Genomic DNA, 20,651 nt, shown 5'->3' with positions numbered 1-20,651 from the left:
GCATTTGAGGAAGCTTGGTCAAGCACATACACACATTCTTTGTATTATGCATAAAAACAACTGCATGGAGGTATATAGCTAGCACTTGAAAAACAGGGGTTTGAACCGCACAGGTCCACTTAGATGCAGATTTTTTTTTATAAATACAGTACAGTTCTGTAAATGTATTTTCTCTTTCTTATGATTTTCTCTCTCTCTCTTTTTTTTAAGATTTTATTTTTAGGGGTGCCTGGGTGGCTCAGTTATTAAGCGTCTGCCTTCGGCTCAGGTCATGATCCCAGGGTTCTGGGATCGAGCCCCGTATTGGGCTCTCTGCTCGGAGGGAAGCCTGCTTCTCCCTCTCCCACTCCCCCTGCTTGTGTTCACTCTTCCATTGTGTTTCTCTCTGTCAAATAAATAAAATCTTCAAGAAAAAAAAAAGATTTTATTTTTAAGTAATCTCTACACCCAATGTGGGGCTTGAACTCACATCCCTGAAATCCCAAGTCACATGCTCTATGGAGTAAACCAGCCAGGTGCCCCCTTGTGATTTTCTTAATAATTTTCTCTAGCTAACTTTATTGTAAGGCTACAGTATATACGACATGTAAAACACAAAATACAAATTCATGTTAATTGATTACATTATGGGTAGGGCTTCTGGTCTACCATAGGCTGTTAAAGTTAAGTTTTTGAGGGAATTATACTCAGATGTTTGACTGTTGGTGCGTTCATTGTTCAGGCATCAACTAACTTATATATAACCACAAAATTTGCCCATTTTAAGGGCACCATTCAGTGACTTTTAGTAAATGTACTGAGCTGTGCAAACATAATCTGGTTTTAGAACGTCTTCATCCCACCCCGAGCCCTGGACTCCCAGTGATCTACTCTCTGCATCTTTTGATTTGCTTTTTCTGGACATTTCAGTAAAGATCATATAATATATGGCCTTCTGTGTTTGGTATAACTTAGTATAATGGTTTTGAGGCCTTTGTCCCATTTGGTGGAACAGTTGGTGTATGTTAAATAAGGTCTGTAGAATGACCAGTCATAGGTTTGTATCCATATTAATTTTTCAGTTTACATAATGGAATTATGCCTTATCAGATTTTAACATTAAGGGAAGCTGGGGTGAAAGGTATCTGGGAACTGTGTACTATTTTTGCAATGCTTTTGGTAAGCAAAATAAATTTTTTTTTAAAGATTTTATTTATTTATTTGACAGAGAGAGATCACAAGTAGGTAGAGATGCAGGCAGAGAGAGAGAGAGGAGGAAGCAGGCTCCCTGCTGAGCAGAGAGCCCGATGCGGGACTCGATCCCAGGACCCTGAGATCATGACCTGAGCCGAAGGCAGCGGCTTAACCCACTGAGCCACCCAGGCGCCCAGTAAAATAATTTTTTTTAAAAAGATTTTATTTATTTATCTGACAGACAAAGATCACAGGTAAGCAGAGAGGCAGGCAGAGAGAGGAGGAAGCAGGCTCCATGCTGAGCAGAGAGCCCAATGTGGGGCTCCATCCCAGGACCTTGGGATCATGACCTGAGCTGAAAGCAGAGGCTTTAACCCACTGAGCCACCCAGGGGCCCCACTAAAATAATTTTAACATCTTTTTTTAAAAGTTTATTTATTTAAGTTATCTCCATACCCAGGGTGGGTCTTGAGTTCACAACCCCAGGATTTAGAATCATGAGCTCCAGTCGACTAAGTCAACCAGTCCCAGCAGCCCCTCTCTCACTCCCCTCAACCCTGCTCCCCTTTTATTATTACTTTTTAAATTTAGCTTAGCGTCTGAGTTCTTCACGCTTACCACGGTCTGTTGTTCTGAAGTTGTGGTTTCTTCTCAACAAAATGGCTCTGTTGGCTCTTCCTTTCCTCCGAGGTCCTTGATGAGCTCAGCTTCCAGAATGTTCCTCAGGGCCCCTATAGGAGAGGTAGCACAGAGGGAGTGGTCCAGGGTCACAGAAGTGTGTCCTGCAGGGGCTCAGGGAGGGGCTTTTCCACTTCCTTCATGATATGAGCACCTTAGGGCTGCCCAGGAGGGTGGCCATGCCCAGAGGGGCCTCCGGCGACACCTCGGTCAGCCAGAGCAGGCCTAGCCCCGGCAAGGCCCTGAGAGGCTGGGTGAGGGCAGGAAGGGAGGTACAGATGGGAAGGCCTGGGGAGAGCTCCAGGGGTGGAGACCCCAGTTATGGCCTGGACCTCTGCCCAAGGACTTCCTCAGAAGCTGCTTGGGCTAGGCCTCAGCTTCCTGTTGCCAGGGCAGGGGATTGGTTTGGAGGGGAGGATGTCTGGGCCTCAGAGGAAATGAGGCTTTGGCAGAAGGGATCCCCTGAAATGTGTGGAGACCCACAGACACACACGTGAGCTCCCACACGCGACAGGCACAGAGGCCCCAAGGGACACACACTATGTCTGCCCACAGACACTCATGGTCATCGCAGTCGGCCCTGAGGGGGTGGGAGAGGAGGCCAGAGCAGGGGGCTGTGGTCAGGACCGCTTTCAGGGAGGAAGGGGGCTGAGCGGCAGAGAGAGAGTGAGCGAGCTGGAGGACACCCCTGAGCGCCCACTCCTGTAATTGGCAGAGCTGGTCTAAAGCAGGGCACTGGCATGGAGCCACCACCCCTGTCGCCAGGGAGCCTGCAGCACCCCCTGGGGAGCAGCTGGTTCCCGGGGGCCCTGATGGCAAAGGGCATTCCTTGGGCACTGGCCAGGCCAGGAGAGGGGTAAAAGGGGCTCTCGGGGAGCCCAGCAGACTACGAAGCTCTCAGGCTATAACCCCTGCTTGGGGGGCAGCAAGGAAAGAGGCCAGCTGGGTTGTGGAGTTATTCTTAGAAAATATACTGTAAGCCCTAAGGGACAGTGTGGGAGTGTCATCAACAGTCCTATTCTTGGGCTGTTGAACACAGTGGCCCCTGGGAGCAAGGTTCCCACAATCCCCAGGGGCAGGGCATGAGTTAGAAGCTAGGAAGGAATGTAACCTCAGTCCTCCCTTTCTGCACCTGGAGATTGCTAGCACGAACATCCGCTCCTCCCTTATCCCAGGACTGACTCCCTGCATGCCCATGCCTAGGGAAGAATGCAAGCCCACTTCCAGATATTTGCCCCTTTGTACCCCTTTCCCACGCTTGGAGGCGTCTGTCCTTGCTTTTCTGATAAAAAAAAAAATAATAATAATAATAAAATAAAATAAAAGCTCTGTGTGGGATTCAGCGGCGGGTGCTCCCCCTAGCAGAGGCAGCCCTGCATGGAGGCTCAGGTCGGTGACTGAGAATTTTATTGCAGTGCGTAATGACATGTGGTCCTTGGACATCTTCAGGATCTGGTAAGAGTCCTGAAGCCCTAGAAAGGGAAAGGACGTCCGCTCATCCAGGTAGGAACTACAGGCACTCGATGTCTGTGACGGAGTAACCATTGACCTCATTTTTTTCTCTATTTTGTGCAGTATTTACTTTCTATTTTGTCCTGATCTACTTTTCTGTCTGTTATAAACCTGTCAGTCATGGGAACATATTTAAGGAAGGAACAGGTTCTCATTAAAGAACAGCTACATATACTGCTACATTCTATAGGATGCGAAGAAATGAAGAATCGACCGCGAAGAAATGAAGAATCGACACAGCTGTTGTCTGTAATATATCAACATTACCTAGGGCACCTGCCTGAAGGCTCTTTCGGTTGAAGACTGAGAACATATGGGCAAAAGGCTAAAAGATGCTTTGGGTCCTCTTAAAATTTCTCATTCGGATCCATGGAATCTATACCTGATTGCTATCTACTCTTTGCAGAAGAAAAACAGCTAAAACTAGTTGGCAGGACTTTATTCCTCCCCCTTTCAAATCTGGCCCCCACCGTGCCCAGTCGCAACAACAGCCCCTAGCACCCCACCAGGGGCTCCAGCATTATCCTCTAATAAATTGCCTCACCCTCCGCCCTCTCTGAGGGCAGAAAATAAAGCTGTCGGAGAGAGTGCCTCCTTTTCCATTAAAAAAAAAGTTATAGAAAGCCCCCAAACAAGAAGCCTTTATTGGAGCATTTTCTGTCCTTTAAGCCCAGGCCTGGCTCTCAGTCTGATTGTCTGGGCCACGGCAAGGGGGATCTCGCCTATAATAACTGGTCTATGCTTTACAAGAGAGAGAAAAAGAACAAATCGGTTCGTAGGTATCCCATTGGCAGCTATTTTAACCATCGCTGCTGTTTCGGCCATTGCTGCCGCATCTTTTCTATCTCCAAACTGCATGACAAATGCATTCATATATGCAAAACGCTACATCTAATTTAGAAGAACAGGTCAAGATTGAGCCACACATTTTATTTATTTATTTATTTATTTTTTAAAGATTTTATTTATTTATTTGACAGAGAGAAATCACAAGTAGACGGAGAGGCAGGCAGAGAGAGAGAGGGAAGCAGCCTCCCTGCTGAGCAGAGAGCCCGATGCGGGACTCGATCCCAGGACCCTGAGATCATGACCTGAGCCGAAGGCAGCGGCTTAACCCACTGAGCCACCCAGGTGCCCCATGAGCCACACATTTTAGTTAGATGGCAGGCTCTCAAGGCCGCTGATGTCTGGCTAGGAGGGGCTAGATCCCAAGCACTCTGGACCAGATCCCAGCGAACTCCTGACTCTTTCCTCCCGCTGTGTTACTTCAATTCCCTATAACAAGACTTGGGGGGGCAATTGAAGACTCATCTTCATCAAGCCTTTTCCTCCTCTTTGAATCTCTCCATTGAAAATTTGAAATTTAGGTTATAAGCACAATTACAGGGAAGTCAACAGGCTATCATGAAGAATGTCAGGGACGTTTCTGTGTGCTCAGTCCAGAGAAAAAAATTGGTTCCCTGGGTTCAATTTCTACACTCGGCTTGACATGGGCATACTGCTTTTAATGATCTCCTTTCTCATTATAGTTGACAAGGCAAGGGGGAACTGTGGAATTATTCTTAGAAAATATATTATAAGCCCTAAGGGGTGAGTGTCAGCTGCGGTCCTGTTCTCAGCTGTTGAATGCAGTGGCCCAGTGGGAATAGGATCCCATGATCCCCAGGGACAGCACATGAGTTAGGAGCTAGGAAGGAATGTGACTTCAGCCTCCCCTTTCTGTACCTGGAGATTGCTAGCACGAACATCTGCTCCTCCCTTATCCCAGTACTGACTCCCTGAGTGCCTATGCCTAGGGAAGATATTTGCCGCTTTGTACTCCTTTCCATGGTTGGAGACATCTGTCCTTGCTTTCTGATAATAAAAAAAATAAATAATAAAAATAAAAATAAAAATAAAAATTCTGTGCGGGATTCAGCAGCAGCTGCTCTCCCTGGCAGAGGCGGCCCAGCACAGCTGCTCAGGCTGTGACTGAGAATTTCATTTCCATATGCCACAACACTAGGTGGCAAGGACAGAGCTCCTGGGGTCCCAGGACGCTGACATGTGGAGACTCCCCCAGAGCAACCAGGCAGAGGGTGCCAGGGTTTCACAACGGCCCAGGACTAAATGCAGAGGCGGTTGCCCCAAGGACCCGGCCACTTCATCCCTCCTGCAGCCCATGTGCCCCTATCAGGCTGGGCTCTGCCACTGTTGACCAAACCCAGCTCCAACCAGCCCTAGCCAAAGGAAGAAGTGGCTGCCTATGAAATGGCAAGCCTGCCCGGCTAGAGGGTTACTCTGGGCAAGTTGGCCCTGGGGCTCCAGGACATCAGCCACCTCCTTCCTCCCAGTGTGGCCTCGTGTTGGCTCTCTCCTCCTCGGGGTGGCCAGTGGCCATAAAGGGCCCTCAGAAATCTTCCTCCCCCCCATGAGTTCAGTTTCCCAAAGTTCTAAGGAAGTTTCCAGAACTGCATCTCACCCTCTTGAATTAGCGTTGGCCAGCACAGTCAGTTCTGACTCACATGTCCATCCCTCAGGCCTGGGAGGGGTGGCAGGCAGCTCTGTCCACACCATAGGACCTGGGAAGATGAAGGGTTGTGATCCCCCAAGCGGGGGAGGGGGGGACGCTGGGCAGGTGGGAACAGCAGGTGACCATTCTAGGGTCAGAGCCCCAGGAGAGGATGGGCTCAAGGATCCTGAGGGGTCTGACCCACCGTGCCAGGCTAGCAGGGTCATCTTCAGGTGGTCTGTTGTGCACAGAGCCCCAAGTAGCTGTGAAGCTGGCAGACATCAGGTTTCCTGAGGGGAGCAGGGACGTGGCTGTGCCCAGTGTGGTCTGGGTGCGGGGACAGTCCTGCATCAGGGTTCTATGTTCCATCACAGCCCTGGTTGGGCGGTGGGAGAAACAGGTATGTGAGCATGTATGGGTGGGGGTGGGGTGGGGCTGGGAACCCTCGAGGAGCCTGTGACCTGTGCCCCGATGAGAGACGACCAAGGCAGGGCAGGGCTCGGAAGGTGGCATGGGGTGGATTTGAGAATGAGAAGGACTTGATGGTCAGTGGAAAGTGATAGCCAAAGGAGGGAGTTGGCGGGGGAGGGGGGCATTGGGGAGGACCTTCTGGTTTCCTGGGACCAGACTCAGGACAAGGGGAGGTCCGGAGAGCCAACGGAGACTGCTGCAGGTGCAGGTCCTGGAGGATGCTGGGTGGACAAGGGAGCCAGGCCCACGCAAGGCTGTAGGAGGCTCCGGCAGATGCCTCGGGCTCTGCCAGCACAACGCTAGGCACAGAAGAGGCAAGAATGACCGGGAAGGGGCGCCTGGTGGGGCCTCAGTCCATTAAGCCTCTGATTCTTGGTTTTGGCTCAGGTCATGATCATGGGATTGAGCCCCACATAGGGCTCCGTGCTCAGTGTGGAGTCCACTTGTCCCTCTCCTTCTGCTCTCCCTCTCTCAAATAAATAAGTAAAATCTTAAACAAAACAAAACAAAACAATGATTGGCAGGAAGTGGCCAGGCTGCCCCCAGGCCGCTGCTCCATCCTTCCCTGGGCTCCGTCTGGCCCTGGTTTCCGCCTGCTCAGGCTTCTGCCCTTTCACTGGCTGTGGGCTTTCACGCCCTCCCTCAGGCCCCCTCCCCTGAGAAGGGGCGGGGAGAAGGGCCAGTCTTCCTTTCCTGGCCAGCCTCTTGAGAGAGCCAGCAGACTGGGGCCCGAGAAGTGCTCTGCAGTGACTCTCTTCACACACCAGCCTGGGCCCGTAGAGCTGCCAGCACCATGCAGGACGAGGTGGCTCTTCTGGCCACTGTCACCCTCCTGGGAGTCCTGCTGCAAGGTGAGATGGCTCCTGTTTGGGGAGGTGGACGGGCTCTGGACTCCTGCAGCCTGCCTTCTGCCCTCCAGACCCTGGGGAGGGGCTGGAGGGCCCGGGAGGGGGGTGATGGTAGGGGCAGAGGCAAAGTCTGGAACGCCCAGAGTCCTGGGGCCCCAGCTCTTCTGGCCTCAGTTGAAGACTGAGAAGCTTGCATGGTTCTGGCTGTGGGTCTCGAAGAGGGGCAGCCGTGGGCCTGGTGCAGCCCTGCTCAAACGGATCCTGCCCTTGTCCTCTCCCTCCCTTTTCCTCTCCCACTGTCCTCTTGCTGGGGTTCCCAGGAGAACCCAGCTCTGCCTTCAAAGGCATCTTCTCTATGCTGGGATCCGCACAGAGCTGGACAGGGTTGGAACCTGCTCCCTGAGTCCCCAAAGTGGCCTCTGTGTTGGCCTTTTAGCCTAGCCCTAGAGGACACATTCCCAAGCTAGGCATCCTTGCCACTTGGGACACTGTGACCCCACGCTGTAGGGGCTAGGACAAGGCATAGCCTGAGCAGGGGCCCTGCTGGGGGGCTGAATCGATCTGCTTCATGAGCAAGCTTGTCTCTTAGCCCTCCTCATGCAGCCACCGGGCCTTCTCCAGGTCCTACACTGATGGTACGCATGCCCTCGGCACCCACAGGGCACCTGGGAAGGTATATGGCACCAAGGCCACAGGAGTTGCTGGAAGACAGCTGGGGACAACCAGCACCAGGGCTGTGTGCGGTGAGGGCCCCTGTGCATGCAGATCCTCTGGGGCCAGCTGACCTTCCACAGCCACTCATGCTGAAATGGAGGGAGACAGAGCCCCAGGAGGTCCAGGTGGGACTAGAAGTGTCCCAGCAGCAACCACCTGGGGTGAGGGGAGGGAATATCTGTCAGATTTAGGTTGGGGTCCAGAACACCTGAACAGAGAAACTAAGGCAGGAGCCTGGCCTGATGTAGGGTCAAGAGATCCTCCCCGCCTAGTGGGCCCTGTAGGTGGGGGCCAGAAACTGTAGACCGCAGAGTGTATCCTCTCCTGTACCTGGAAGAATGAGCCACCTCTGCCCTCAAGCCCCAGTTGTGTGCCCTCTTCAGGAACCCCCAAGGTCAGGGTCCGTGTCTAAAGAGTAGGAACTAGACATTTGCCTGTGTTTTGCAAGTCAAAGGATTCAGGAGCCAAGTCCTGGGCTTCCGGTCCCTCCCCGGTACAGATGTGTCTGGGGAGGTGGGGTGAGGGTGGGGGGACAGGGCCTCTTGGCATCCCAGGCCCTCACACTGCCCTCCCTCTTGAGCATCTTAGATACAGGGCGGGCCCAGAAACAAGGGGTGGGGGCGAGAGAGCCCCTTGGCTGGCCTTTATTTTCCAGGAGAGCTTTAAAGGGGAGTCGTGACAAGGTCGGCGTGGAGAGGGCGGAGAAAAGGTGGGAACCGACAGAGGGTGCGGGCCTCCGGGCAGGGAGACCTGACTCCCGCCCCTTCTCGCCCCCAGTCTATTTCTCCCTGCAGGTGATCTCCGCGCGCAGAGCCTTCCGCGTGTCTCCGCCGCTCACCACCGGGCCGCCGGAGTTCGAACGCGTCTACCGAGCCCAGTGAGACTTGGCGGGAGGGCGCGGGGCCGGAAGTGAGCGATCCCGGGCGCCGGCAGGGTCCGAGCTCCCCGCCCCACGCCTCGGTCGGCGCCCTCATGCCACCCGCCCCCACCGCAGGGTGAATTGCAGCGAGTACTTCCCGCTGTTCCTGGCCACGCTCTGGGTCGCCGGCATCTTCTTTCACGAAGGTCTGCGCTCGGGACAGGCGCGCCCGCCCCGTCTGTCCCGCAGCCCCGGGTCCCGCGCCCGTCGGCTCACCTTGCCCCGCCCTCCCTCCCCCAGGTACGGCGGCCCTATGCGGCTTGGTCTACCTTTTCGCACGCCTCCGCTACTTTCAGGGCTACGCGCGCTCGGCGCAGCAAAGGTGAGGACCCGGGCGGGGATCGTGGGAGGGCGCCAGGGGCCGAGAAAGCCGGGACCGGACGGGGCGGGTCGGGGGGCTTGTGGGAGGGGTCTGATGGTCCGGCAGGGGGCGGGGACGCCGGCGCCACGCCCCCGCTGAGCCCCTCCCACCCCGCTGAGCCCCGCCCGCAGGTTGACTCCATTGTACGCGAGCGCGCGCGCGCTCTGGCTGCTCCTGGCGCTCGCAGCGCTCGGCCTGCTCGTCCACTTTCTCCCCCGCGCGCTGCTGACCGCGCTTCTGGGACGGCTCGGGAAGCTGCTGCCCAGGGTCTGAGATGGAGGACGCCTGGTCAGCGGAACCGGAGAAGGGCCGGAGCTTCCGGGAGGACATGGGAGGGGTGCTCGCTCCATCTCTGTCTCCAATTAAAGTGTCGATGGCTGGACCACGGACGCATTATCTGGGTCGGAGGGGTTCGCGCGCCGCGTGCCGTGGAGCCCAGCCCCGAGCCGCGGCGGCCGGTGGACTTCCCGGAGGGTGGGGTGCTGCGGAAGGACAGGGCCCTCTTTGGCCCTGGGGCAGCCCTTTTCGCCAGGGTTCACCCCACGGCTCCTCTTCCCTGCGTTCTACGCTTTCCTCGCCTGTCCTCTCCTCTAAGGCCTGCTGCCTCTTCACTGTCCCCCTACCGCCCTCTTCCTCGTCCCCTGGCTTTCACAGCTGACCCAGGGACATTTTCTGGTCAGCACTCGGTGCCTGGCGTCCAGCACGGTGTAGATGTTCAGACACCCTGGCGCGCAGCCGTGGGGCGACGACCAGTGCAGGCAACGTAGCTGTGACAGGCGCTCTGGGGGGCGGGGGAGGAGCGCCCGGGTGCCTTGGGTGACCAAACCTGGACAAGGCCTGCTGGCCGGACAGCGTCCCTAAAGAGATTTTTTAGCCCAGTCTGCAGAAGAGAGGAGCTTTCCAGGCCGGGCAGCCGCGCGTGCACAGGCCCCAACGTGGGCGGGAGACCCTAAAATATGTCAGATACGGGGGTGGGGGGCGTGGCGGGATGAGCGGGGCCTTGGGGACTGAAGACTAGAGCAGGGCTGGGACTCACGAAGTGGGAGATCCGGGATGCCTCGCGTTTGAGAGGGACAGGCAGTTGGCGGCGGGATGATGGGTGTTAGGGGACGTGCTTGGCTGGGGGCGGGGGCAGTCGTCCGGAAGCGGAGGCGGCTTTGGGCTCCCGGCCCGGGATTCCGCGCCGCCTCCACCCTCGAGTCACCGCTCCCGAGGCCCGGGCCCTCGGGGAAGTGCGGCTGAGGTCGTGCGGAGCCACCGGCTGGAGCTCTGGGAACGCGCACTCACACAGGAGACACGCGCTTCATTAACCCTTTATTACAAGTCACGCTCTTATAGAAGTATATGTGGACTTACGTGAAAAAATCAAATGTATCCAAGAATAAAAAACACAGCACATAAAGTAGTATATGCATTCCAGTGTTCGCGCCGGAGACAGCGGGCGCCCAGGAAAAAGCTCTTCTAAAACGGCCTGGCTCGAGCCGGCCGGGGATGCGAACGGTTCCGGGCGGCACGGGCCGGCCTCAGGCACAGTGTGGGGGCCGCCTGCCTCCTCCCGCGGCCGGGCGGGCGGGGGCAGCACCAGCTCCTGGGGCCTCCGGGCCAGCGGGGATCCCAGGCCTGTGGAGCGGGGCGCCGGGCAGAACCCCTCAGGCTTGGGGCGGCGGCGGCACCGGGCCCTCCGGGGCAGCAGCGACAACATCCCGGGTCTCCCAGGGGGCTTCAGGGCCGGCCAGAGTGCACCCTCAGAAGCCCTCGGCTTAGTCGGCCTTTTTCAAGAAGATCTAGAAGAGCAGGGCTCAGGGTCAGCGAGGTGCAGGAGGCCTCGGTGCTCAGCCCTGGTCTGGCTCCCTGACCTGCCTGGCTTACCTCGCTCAGAATGACCCACACTGGGGAGTCCGTCTGGATGGAGAGGCGCAGTGCTTCCAGGGGGCCAAAGGCAGGGTCCACCTCGCCCTCTGCCACACCCTTGGAGAAGGAGCCTGAGGGAGGGCAGCGCTGAGCCTGGAGCCCTAGACCCTGGCTCGGCCCAGCCCCATTCCCCCAAGCCCCGCCTCCGCCTGCCTGCCCCCAACTCACCTATCTGGAGGTAGCCATCAGGGCTCCGAGGGTACCGGAGGGTGGCTGAGCGGCCCTCCTGCAGGGCCTCCTTGTCTGACTGGGGGTTCTGGGGGGCAACAGAAAAGGGCTGAAGCCCGTGGCGGTGGGAGGGGCCAGGCTTCCAGCACATCCTTCCCCTGCCACACTCACATCAAAGGGCAGCACCTCCACTGACGTGTTGAAGAGCTTGTCCTCTGGGTGCTCGATGTTTCCACTGCGGAAGAAGAACCTGTGGCCAGACAGGCCTGTGAGTTGCTGCGGCGGTGTGAGAGGGGTGGGAGAGGGGGAGAGGTGGTGGTGCAGCCCTGGCCCCCATCTGGCACAGAAAAGGCCAGGTCTAGCCCAGGAGGGTGGCAGGTGAGCCCTGGGGCACTGAGCCAGGCGGGGGACAGACATTGGTTTGTGCAAGACAAAGGTAATGGGCCACTGTCACAGAGCTACTGTGGGCACTGCCTTATTCTTAGTACCTACCATGCTGAACCTTCCTCTTCAGATAAGGACACTGAGGAAGGTGAGGTTAAGTCATTTGCTAGGGGCCCAAGAGGGGCACATGGTGAGGCCTATCCCCTGGTGTTCTCCCTTCGCCTCCCCCGGGGTGGACCTATGGGTGCCAGCACTGACCGCTCAAGGCGCAGCGGCTGGAAGAAGCGGAAGCGGATGAAGTCCCCGGCCGCAGGCGTGAAGGCCCAGAAGAAATCCTCACGCAGGTAGGCCTTCTCCAGGGTGAAGTGCTGGTATGTCTTGAGGCTTGTGCTCACCTCGGCCGGTGGGTTCACGTGCTCCTTCCTCAGTGCCTGCTTCCCAAAGTCCTTGTCCTGCCGCCAAGGAGGGACAGCAGACTTAAAGAGGGCCCCCTCTCGAGGGGGACTTGCCCTGCCACCCCCAGCCAGGCCCAAGGGTGGCACAGCCCACCTTCAGTTTCTGGATCTTGCCAGCCAGTGAGGAGTGTGTGCCCACGTGCTGGAAGAGGGATGGCTTGAAGCGGATCCGCAGGTTGGCCTTCTGCCGGTCACAGTGCTTCTGCAGAGGGATAGGGATATCTGAGGGCCCAGCTTGGCTGTCTCCTATGTCAGTCCATGCTGGAGGCTGCATGCCTCCCCCTGCCCCGCCCCGCCCTTGGTGTTGCCCTTGCTCACCGCATCCTTCTCGGGGTTGCAGACCTTCACCCACAGAATGTGGTCCAGGAGCCAGTCAATGGGCTTGTCCCGGTAGAACATGAGGATGAACTCCACAATCAGGCTCAGGTCCAGCGACTTGAACATCTTCCCTGGGGGTGGGAAAGGGGGGAAGGGGTGCTGGGTGGGCGTGGGGGGGTCACTAAGAAGGATCCCACAGCAAGCCCCATGGCCAGCTGCAGGCAGGGGCGGGCACAGAGGGGATAGACAGGTGTGGTGAGCCCCGACATCCTGAGGTAGAGGGTGAGAGGAAACAGGCCAGCTGGGGCTAGCAAAGCTCGCAAGCATGACGTTCTGTGGTCCCAGGGCTGCAGGGTCAAGGATAGAGAGGCCAAGGTCGGCCAGACTGAGGGGCCCTGGTCAGGTCTGTGGCATGGCTGGGCGGGGGCGGGGGACCCACCAATGAAGCCCAACTGGGAAAACTCCAGGATCATCCAGTCCTCTGAAGGCTGCTGGAGTGCAAAGTTCTTCATGGTGCTCAGGTAGTTGGGCTTGGCGACAATGTCATCCTCCAGCTGCACAGGGGTGGGTAGAAGCGGGGCTGGACTCAGGATGGGCACTGGGGTGGGGCTGGGCTCACCACCAGGGGCCAGGGCCGATGAGGGGCAAAACAGGGTCTCAGTGCTGACCTGCACGTAGTAGATGCCTTTGGACTGCGCATACATCATGAGGAAGCAGTAATCGAGGTTTTGTTTGGTCCTCCACCTGCAGGGCAGGGGCAGGGGCTCAGGAGCTCAGACCCACCACCCCAACCCCATGCAGGGGTTCTTTGATGGAGAAATGGAGGCACTGCCAGGAAGTGCCTGGAACTTGGGCACCCACAGACCGGGTTCTCAGCACCAGTGGGCAGGTGGTCAGGGTGCACGGGGAAGGGGGGAGTTCTCGTACCTGACTCTCTCCTTGGGGTCCCCAAAGGACTCTCGGAGGCGGGAGAAGTCAGGGTAGAAGTGGGGGGAAGGGGAGATGACTTCCAGGAGCCCGGAATGGATCTCCGTGGGGAACCTGGGGGAACGGAAGGCCAGTGAGTGGGCAGTCTCTAGGCACAGCAGTTGGGGCAGCACGGAGCTAGCTGGACCCGGTCCCTCTGTTCAAGCCCCCCAGGCAGCCATCACCCAACAGCACACCCACCCCAAGGAGGCAGTGGGGCTCCAGGAGGCTGGGCCACCTCTATACACCCACTGTCTTTCAGAGAAGAGAGGTAGCCCCCTTTCCCACATCAGAAGCCAGGATCATGTAGGGGAAGTAGGTACCTGCCTGCCCCACACTCTGCAGAGCCCCTCCCCCCCACCAGTTTTATGGGTCCGTCAGTACTCACAAGGCTTTGATGTTCTCTGTCACCACCGAGGTGTACTGTGGGTCAGTCTGTGGGGAGACCAAGTACCCTCCCTAAGACTGACTGCCACCCCAAATGCCCTGGGAGAAGGGGTTGGGGGAAGGGCGCGGGCTTCAGATGACCCCATGCACAAAGGGAGTGAACCCCCCATCCTGAGGGCCGAGTAAGTCTGGGCCTGGGGGCCACAGGTGTGGCCTGTGTACACGGGGCCCTGGGGGTGGGGCAGCCTAGGTAACTGGCGTCTCCACCAGGGGGCGCTGAAATGGTCTTTTTTTTTTTTTTTTTAACTTTTCATAAATTTGTGAATGAAACTGACAATCGAACCTCTGGCAATGTTTTCCTCCAGAATGTTGCTCGGTTTTCATTTCTCCTCCTTGTTATTTCGTGCCCTGTGTTTCCCGAACGCTCCACCCGCCCCCCACCCCGCCCCCCAGCCCACTCGCCTCGGCGATCAGCACCACGATGACCGAGTCCTCCTTCTCCTGCGGGCTCAGCTCCGAGATGAGCGAGTGCAGCGTGTCCGTCAGGTACGAGTGCACCTCGCGCCGCACGCTGGGGATGCCCATCACTACCGACACTGCAGGGGCGCGAGGAGTCGGTACCGGCGGGATGGTGGGGCCCGCCCCCCACCGCCCAGCCCCTGCCGGGACCTGCCCCTACCTCCGGTGCGGCCCTGGCCCACGCGCACGGCGGGTTGCAGGCTGCTTTCCTTGGCCAGCAGGTGAGGCAGGTGATGGAAGACGGTGGGCAGGTGCAGCACGTGCTTGTGGGAGACGTTCCACGGCTTCAGTCGTGGATCCTCTGAGCGGGTCGGGGAGGGACGGGTCAGACGAGGCGGCCCGCCATCCGTCCCGCCTCCCCGGGCGCCGCGGGCGCCGCTCCCGTGCTCACCAGTTAGGCGGCCCCAGGTGCGATTGCCCTCCCCCTCTCGCAGCGCCTGCCTCTCCGATACGGCCCTCTTGATCTCGTCCAGCACCAGGTTGAGCTCCTTGGAGCGCTTGAGGCTCTCCTGCTCAGCCGCATGCAGCCGGTCACGCAGCGCCAGGAACTCCCGCTGGTACACGTCCACCACATCGCCTGTGGGGAGTTCGCACGCTGTCACCAGGGGGCAGCCGAGCGCTGACCTACTGCCCGGGGAGTATGCCCGCGCGCGCATTTTTGTGCCATCCGTGCTTTGGTCCACCTACATCTGTTCTTGTGCCTGTGCACATGCCAGCTCCGTGTGTGTGTGTGTGCGCGTGCGCGCAGGGGGAGTGTGCATAAGGGTCACTTTGAGGTCACACTGACACACTGCGGGGAGAAAAATCCTCCCTGGCAGGATCAGTACTCTCCAGTACTCTCCCCCTCCCCCATTATCTTCACTTGTGAGGGGACAGCTGAAGGAGAGCTTCGGGGTTACTTCCAGCCCCAGGTAGGGCAGTCCTTAGACTGAATTATCACCCAGTGGCTCCCAAACCCCCTCTTGGTTCTTTCTGCAGTATCCAGTCCTTCCAGGAGGGTTGATGCCCAGGGTATCCCCCAGGGCACAAGGACGCAGCCCTTCTTCAAAAGGCTTCTTAGCTCCCTGGCCTGTCCCCTTTTCCCCCTTGGCTTCTGCCCTTTGCTCCCCACTGGTGTTCACAGAGGAGGTCACAGGCAGCCCCAAGTCCCTCTGGGAGTGGCCCTCCCTGGGTTCTCATTCTGTACTCCAAGTAGCAATGGGCCCCAGTGCTCATTCTGCACTAAGCACCAGCTCTGGATTCTCTGTCGCCCTCCAGCCCCACGGGGTAGCTGCTGCAGTTAGGGCCTCCCTGTGCTCCAAGGAATAGACAAAATTGAGGAACTACTCCCGGGTCACTCAGTGAGTCAGCAGCTGCAAGGGGACACAGCTCCGAATGCCCACGGGCCTGGCTCTCTGGAGACCTGTACTAAGCACGTGTCCCCCTCACCCAGGAGGACCTGTGTCCCAACCTCCAGCCGGGTCCCAGCTGCAGGCATTATGGGTGCAGGCAGGGTGGGAGCACCACCAGGGTGCTGACAGTGGAAAGGGATTCCCAGGATGCCAAGCACCTGGCCCCACTGGTCTGGCAGGGACCAGTGAACAAGAATGAGACAAACAACACCCCCCCCCCCCCAACCAGTGGCCAGTGCAGGCGTGTCCTGTGGGGCTGTGCACTCAAGGACTGTTCTCAGCTCGCTTCTGCTCTATTTGTCATCCCTACACCGGCTTTTCCTTGTCTCCTATTTGTGTCTTTGCATGTGCACTCTTCTGCCTGGGAGCTCCTTTTCTTTTCTGGGTCTAATGAAAACCCATGAAGCCTTCGAGGCCTAGTTTCAAAGTCCAGTGTTCAAGTCTAGGAAACCTTCCAGATCTCCCCCTCTCAACCCTAGGCAGCTCTTCTGTTTCTTGATTTCTCCGTGGGGTCCCAGCCCCCAGAATGCCCCAGGATAGTGGCCACCCCCACCCAGCAATGTGCACCAAAGGTCATGACCAAGGCAAATTTCTGTCATCTCAGGATACCCCTCCCCCCTTAAACTGCAATGGGCAGAGGTCTAAGAGCTAAATCCAAGGGGAAGAGGAAGGGGGTGGAGGGTGTGCGGAGGGAGGGGGAGGCTGGGGAGGTGAGCCAAGCGGGCCCTCCCTAAGGCACTCCAGACTCATCTGCTGGCCCCACAGGGACAGCCCTGCAGGAGGAGGGAGGGGAGAGTCAGGTTACAAGATCTGTGAGGCTCTGTGCTGGGTTCAGTGGCCCGGTTACCCTGGAAACCTGACCCCTTGAACAGGAGCCAACCACCCCCATCAAGCACTCACCCACCCTGCTCAGAGTGGGGTGGCACCAGGCACCACGAGCTTCTTCCTCTGGGGCAGCGGTCCCACAGGAAACGGGGACTGGAGTGCTCAGGGCCCGGGAGGGAGTTCAGAGCTGCTCTGTGAAGTTGGGGGAGGGAGGAGGCCTCCCAGGCCTTCTCTCTTGTGTAGACTAAGCTTTGTTCCACCTTCACCTGCTTGGGCAGACAAGCCAGATGGGCAGCCGTGGGCACCTGAATCACCCTGGCCACCGAGGCCTGGGTCCAGCCTGCTCCCTACCCTGGCCTCCCTTCCTAGGGGCCTCCCCAACCCCGGGTCCTGAACTTCCTCTGTTTACCAGAAGGCAATAGGCCCACACCAACCCTTCTGTTCTTTCCCTCCACACCACAGGCCCTGTCCCTCAGCATCCTGCCCTGCTCCTGCCCTGCCTACAAGATCCCCAACTGGACCATCGTCCCTGATGTCCCTGGGTCCACTGTCTTTGCCTCTCAAATCTGGAAACTCAAGCTCTGTCCCCCTGGGCTGAGCCTTAGGTGGTGGGGCTCTGCAAAGCCATCCTGGCACCCCTACGACCTTTTCAGGCTGGGTGGCTGGACTGCCACGGTGAACAGGCTAGGGAGGTGGCTCAAGGGAGGGGTGGGTCAAAGGGACAGAAGTTCCTGGGAGCTAGGGCTGAGGGGACTTTGGCTTCTCTCTCTGCACACCTTCCTAGCCCAGGGAGGAAGGGTGGAGGCCTGGCCCGGGTGCAGCTGGCCCTACGGAAGGACAGCAGCTGGGGCCCCACAAAGGCGCCTTTCCCACTCCTCCTTCCACCCAAAGGCAAAGTAATCAGGTCACCTGAGGACCAAGGACCACAGTCCTCCCCTGGTTCCCCCTTGATTGAAGAAACAGATTTAAGAGCCAAACCAGGCACAGGCCATGTGGCATGTACTTAGGGAAGGGGAAACAGACTCCGAGGGGCACAGGCAGGTGTTAGGACCAGTGAAGGGGTGGGGTTAATGTGCAGGTGGGCCCGGGGTGGTCTCCTCTCCAGGCCTCACAAACTCCCTCAAAGGGGGCAAGGAGGGTGCTGCTGGGATGCTGGGCAGGGCTGAGGCCAGCCCTACAGGGTCTGCTGTTTTCCCTGGGGATGGGTCTGCAGCAGGTGCTTGGCTCAGGGCCAGAGCCTGAGTGCTAGTGGAGCTGTTGCACAAATCTGGTCAAGGCTGGTTATGAAAGTGGGCCCCAAACCCGGATGCAGGGTCCAGCTGGCCAAGGCCTGGGTATCCTTCTTGGCCCTTGGCCCTAAGCTTCCAGGAAGCCACCTGCTCCTGCTGCCTCCTTCCTCTTTGGCTCTCAGCCTACCTTTCTTACTGATCCGGGTTCTTCTGCCCTTCCCCTCTGTACTGTGCCTGGGCTAGCCCTGTCCTAAATCCCTCACTTTACTGCAGCCAGAAGCTGGGGTCAGGCCCGGCCTCCCCACGTGCAGGTGTCTACTCGTACAAAGTAGAAGGGTTTGCCTAAGAGCCCAGATTCAGGCTCTTCTTGAGGCCTCCAAAGACCTGGCTTTGCCGGGCCCCCTAAAAGAGGAAGAGCCTTTGACAGAGAAGTGCCTGGTCACCCTGTCACCGTGCCTCACATGCTTTGGGGCTTCTGTGAGGACCCCTGCCTCTGAGCCCCACATGTCTTTGGCTTGGAGTGCCAGCCTCCTGGATGGCCCCCTTGGAGATGGTGGGCCCTGGATAGAGCTTCTGGTGTCCGCTGTCCCTCTGCTGCTCCTGGAGGTCAGTTCCCTGGGCCAGCCAGGCTCCCAGAGAAGGGGTTGTGTGGGGGGACATCTGCACTGCAACTCCTGATCTCAGGATGAGGGCACGTGGCTGTTGCAGGAGGCGCACAGGAACCGCGGCCTGGCTGAGGATGGGGTGCAAGGGCTCATCAGCCCACTCACGGGCAGACAGGTGTGTCCCAGCGCATTGGATCCAGGCCCACCCTGGTCTCCATGCCACCCTGCTTATGTGGCTACTGTCCCAAAGGTCTCACATGCTTTTCTCCTGATGACACACCCACCTACAGAGGACTCTGCCCCATCCATGCCTTCTCCCAGGTGACACACCCAACCTACAGTCTTCTGGAGAACTCTGCCCCAGCCATGCCCTCCCTGTGCCAGGCCCCAGGGATCTCCCTTCAGGGCCCCTGGAGCCTTAAGGCCCTGACCCAAACAGGCCAGTGGACCGCAGCAGGCTGGGTGCTGGTTAGGCAGGAGAGACAGGTGGGGGTCGTTGGGGCTTGGAGGGTCAGGAAGTTTCCAGAGCCTCCCTCAGGCGTCCCTCCTCCAGCTTCATGTAGCATGGGGTTGAGAAAAGAGGGAAGCAGGAGGTAGGAGGGAGGCAGAGGGTCAGCTGGCCCCAGCCCATCCCGCTTAGACTTCCCGCAGGAAGGCCAGGAGGCAGGAAGGAAGCAGCTTTTCCCGGAGGCTCCTATGCAGCAGGCCAGGGGGAATGAGGCCTGTGAGGGCCTCCTCAGCCCCAGCCGTACCAGTCCCAACCAACATCAAGGGACTTCAGCCAGAGCTGCGGCCTGCCCCTGCCCCCATCCCCAGGTGTGCAGACCAAGCTCAGAGGAGTGGTGGTAGTCTGGCCAACCTGTCCAAACTTCAGGTGGAGGGGTGGAGGTCTGATGAGACCACACGAAAAAAGTTAACGGGTAGCCGAGGCTCGATGGGCTACTCTCCAGGCCAGCGGCTGGCCAGCAGCCACGGGAGTTCTCCCCCAGCACCCAGGTCCCCGCCGAGGAATCCTGGGGCCAGACGTCATGAAGGAGGGCAGCGGAGGCCCCAGAGAGCGGCCCCCCACCTTACGCTGGGGTGGAGAGGTGGTGTGAGGTGGAGGGTGCTGCCGGGCTGCCCCCTCGCACCTGTCTCAGGGACACCGCACCTGCTCCTGCCCAGGTGCCTGGAGAAGGTACCTTGGGGCCACCTGGCCACGACCATCTCCTGACCTTGTGTCTCTGTCCCTCTCTGGAAACTCCAAGGTCCCCAGGTCGCCCGCGGGAGCGACCAGCCCTAGTACGGGCGCAGCCGTACTCACCGAGGCCGGTCCCGCGGTCCGGAGCGCTGCCCCGGGCCCCCGCTGACCGCTCGGCCTCGGCGGCCCAGCCCAGGCCGGAGGAGGATTTCGCTATTCCCGCAGCAAACAAGTGGGGGCGAGGATGGGAGGGGCGTCCTCCCGCGCCGCCCGGGCGGGGAAGGGGCGCCTGCGTCGGCTTCCGGCCGCCTCCCGCGGCCGCCGGCCGGACCCCGCTCCGGCCGCCGGCGCCCAGGTGAGCCCAGGTGCGGGACGCAGCGCGGGGCCCGGCGGGGGAGGGGCTCACCTTTCTGGCCGCTGAGCGCCGCGTACCAGGAGAGCGAGAGGAAGGCGCACAGGCAGAAGAGCAGCAGCGTCAGGAAGGTGCCATTGCGGAGCCTCATCTCCTCGGGTGCGCGGCGGGCGCCGGCGGGGCCGAGGCCGCATGGCCCGGGGAGCCGGGGCCGGGGCGCGGGGGGCCGGGAGGCGATCGGGGGGCCCCGGCCCCGGGGCGGGATGGGGCTGGGGGCCCGGGGCCGGGCGGGGGCGCGGGCGGGCGGCGCCGGGGACAAGGGCTGGGCGCCGCGCTGACGGCTCCTCGCCGGCGCGGGGCGGGCGGCGCGGGCGGCCTCGACTGGGCGGCTGGGCCGGGCCGGGCTGGGCTCGGCGAGGCTGGGCGGCGAGAGCCGCGGCCCGGCCTGGATCCGGGGCCGCCGCGGAGTCGGCAGCGCAGGGCGGGGCGGCCCAGATTTAAAGGGGCCGCATCACCCGCTGCCGCCGCCAGCACCGCGAGGGGGCGGGGTGGGGTAGCGGCTCCCGGGATCCTGCCCGCGCGGCCCGGGACGGTGGCTCCCTGCGTGGGCTCGCGCGGCCTCGACGTCGGGCCGCCTCGGGTAGGTCGAGGCCGGGGCCTTCGCGAGTGCAGGTCGGCTGCGGGGGAGGTGGCGAGCCGGGGGTGGGGAGCGGCGGCCTGGACCCCGGTTTCTTAACCTCTCCATTAGGACCCACTGCCCCTCTCTAGCTGAACCCCGGACCCCACGTCCCCTT

General features: G+C 59.3%; 2 protein-coding genes and 1 long non-coding RNA gene across 5 annotated transcripts; 1 reads left to right on the top strand and 2 right to left on the bottom strand.

Annotated features, from left to right (window-relative positions):
* The first annotated feature begins 3,168 nt into the window (after nucleotides 1-3,168).
* Nucleotides 3,169-9,549, top strand: LTC4S (leukotriene C4 synthase). 3 transcript variants are annotated; one of them, XM_082723685.1, is made up of 5 exons: nucleotides 3,169-3,354; nucleotides 8,665-8,764; nucleotides 8,882-8,952; nucleotides 9,047-9,128; nucleotides 9,299-9,549. In XM_082723685.1, the coding sequence occupies exons 1-5, from the start codon at nucleotides 3,273-3,275 to the stop codon at nucleotides 9,438-9,440; spliced, it is 477 nt and encodes a 158-aa protein (XP_082579811.1). In that variant the 5' UTR covers nucleotides 3,169-3,272; the 3' UTR covers nucleotides 9,441-9,549. The 3 variants fall into 3 exon arrangements, with proteins under 3 accessions (XP_082579811.1, XP_082579812.1, XP_082579813.1); XM_082723686.1 differs by lacking the exon at nucleotides 3,169-3,354 and adding an exon at nucleotides 6,414-7,176; XM_082723687.1 differs by lacking the exon at nucleotides 3,169-3,354 and adding an exon at nucleotides 7,197-8,012.
* A 919-nt stretch (nucleotides 9,550-10,468) lies between these two features.
* On the bottom strand, nucleotides 10,469-20,238 carry MGAT4B (alpha-1,3-mannosyl-glycoprotein 4-beta-N-acetylglucosaminyltransferase B). Its single transcript, XM_082723591.1, has 15 exons — nucleotides 19,912-20,238; nucleotides 14,667-14,852; nucleotides 14,436-14,576; nucleotides 14,219-14,352; nucleotides 13,758-13,804; nucleotides 13,331-13,444; nucleotides 13,072-13,147; nucleotides 12,843-12,957; nucleotides 12,404-12,534; nucleotides 12,180-12,287; nucleotides 11,889-12,082; nucleotides 11,418-11,496; nucleotides 11,247-11,334; nucleotides 11,037-11,149; nucleotides 10,469-10,951 (listed from the first exon to the last, which is right to left on the bottom strand). The coding sequence occupies exons 1-15, from the start codon at nucleotides 20,006-20,008 to the stop codon at nucleotides 10,928-10,930; spliced, it is 1,647 nt and encodes a 548-aa protein (XP_082579717.1). The 5' UTR covers nucleotides 20,009-20,238; the 3' UTR covers nucleotides 10,469-10,927.
* On the bottom strand, nucleotides 17,563-19,695 carry LOC309861129. Its single transcript, XR_014309774.1, has 2 exons — nucleotides 19,629-19,695; nucleotides 17,563-18,453 (listed from the first exon to the last, which is right to left on the bottom strand). It is a non-coding gene; the product is annotated as an uncharacterized lncRNA (long non-coding RNA).
* Nucleotides 20,239-20,651: the final 413 nt, after the last annotated feature.

This window comes from Mustela nivalis (genome assembly GCF_964662115.1).
Source record: "Mustela nivalis genome assembly, chromosome: 3".
Lineage (NCBI taxonomy): Eukaryota > Metazoa > Chordata > Mammalia > Carnivora > Mustelidae > Mustela > Mustela nivalis.
The sequence above is the reverse complement of the archived record's forward strand: the minus strand, read 5'-3'. Positions and strand labels throughout refer to the sequence as shown.

Coding starts and splice junctions, on each gene's coding strand:
- LTC4S (XM_082723685.1), top strand. CDS start 3,273: ATGACATGTGGTCCTTGGACATCTTCAGGATCTGGTAAGAGTCCTGAA. Junction 3,355..8,664: donor AAGGACGTCCGCTCATCCAG/GTAGGAACTACA, acceptor TCTCGCCCCCAG/TCTATTTCTCCCTGCAGGTG. Junction 9,129..9,298: donor GCGCGCTCGGCGCAGCAAAG/GTGAGGACCCGG, acceptor CCCCGCCCGCAG/GTTGACTCCATTGTACGCGA.
- MGAT4B (XM_082723591.1), bottom strand. CDS start 20,008: ATGAGGCTCCGCAATGGCACCTTCCTGACGCTGCTGCTCTTCTGCCTG. Junction 14,577..14,666: donor CACCTGGGGCCGCCTAACTG/GTGAGCACGGGA, acceptor CGACCCGCTCAG/AGGATCCACGACTGAAGCCG. Junction 11,497..11,888: donor CAGCCGCTGCGCCTTGAGCG/GTCAGTGCTGGC, acceptor GTCTGGCCACAG/GTTCTTCTTCCGCAGTGGAA.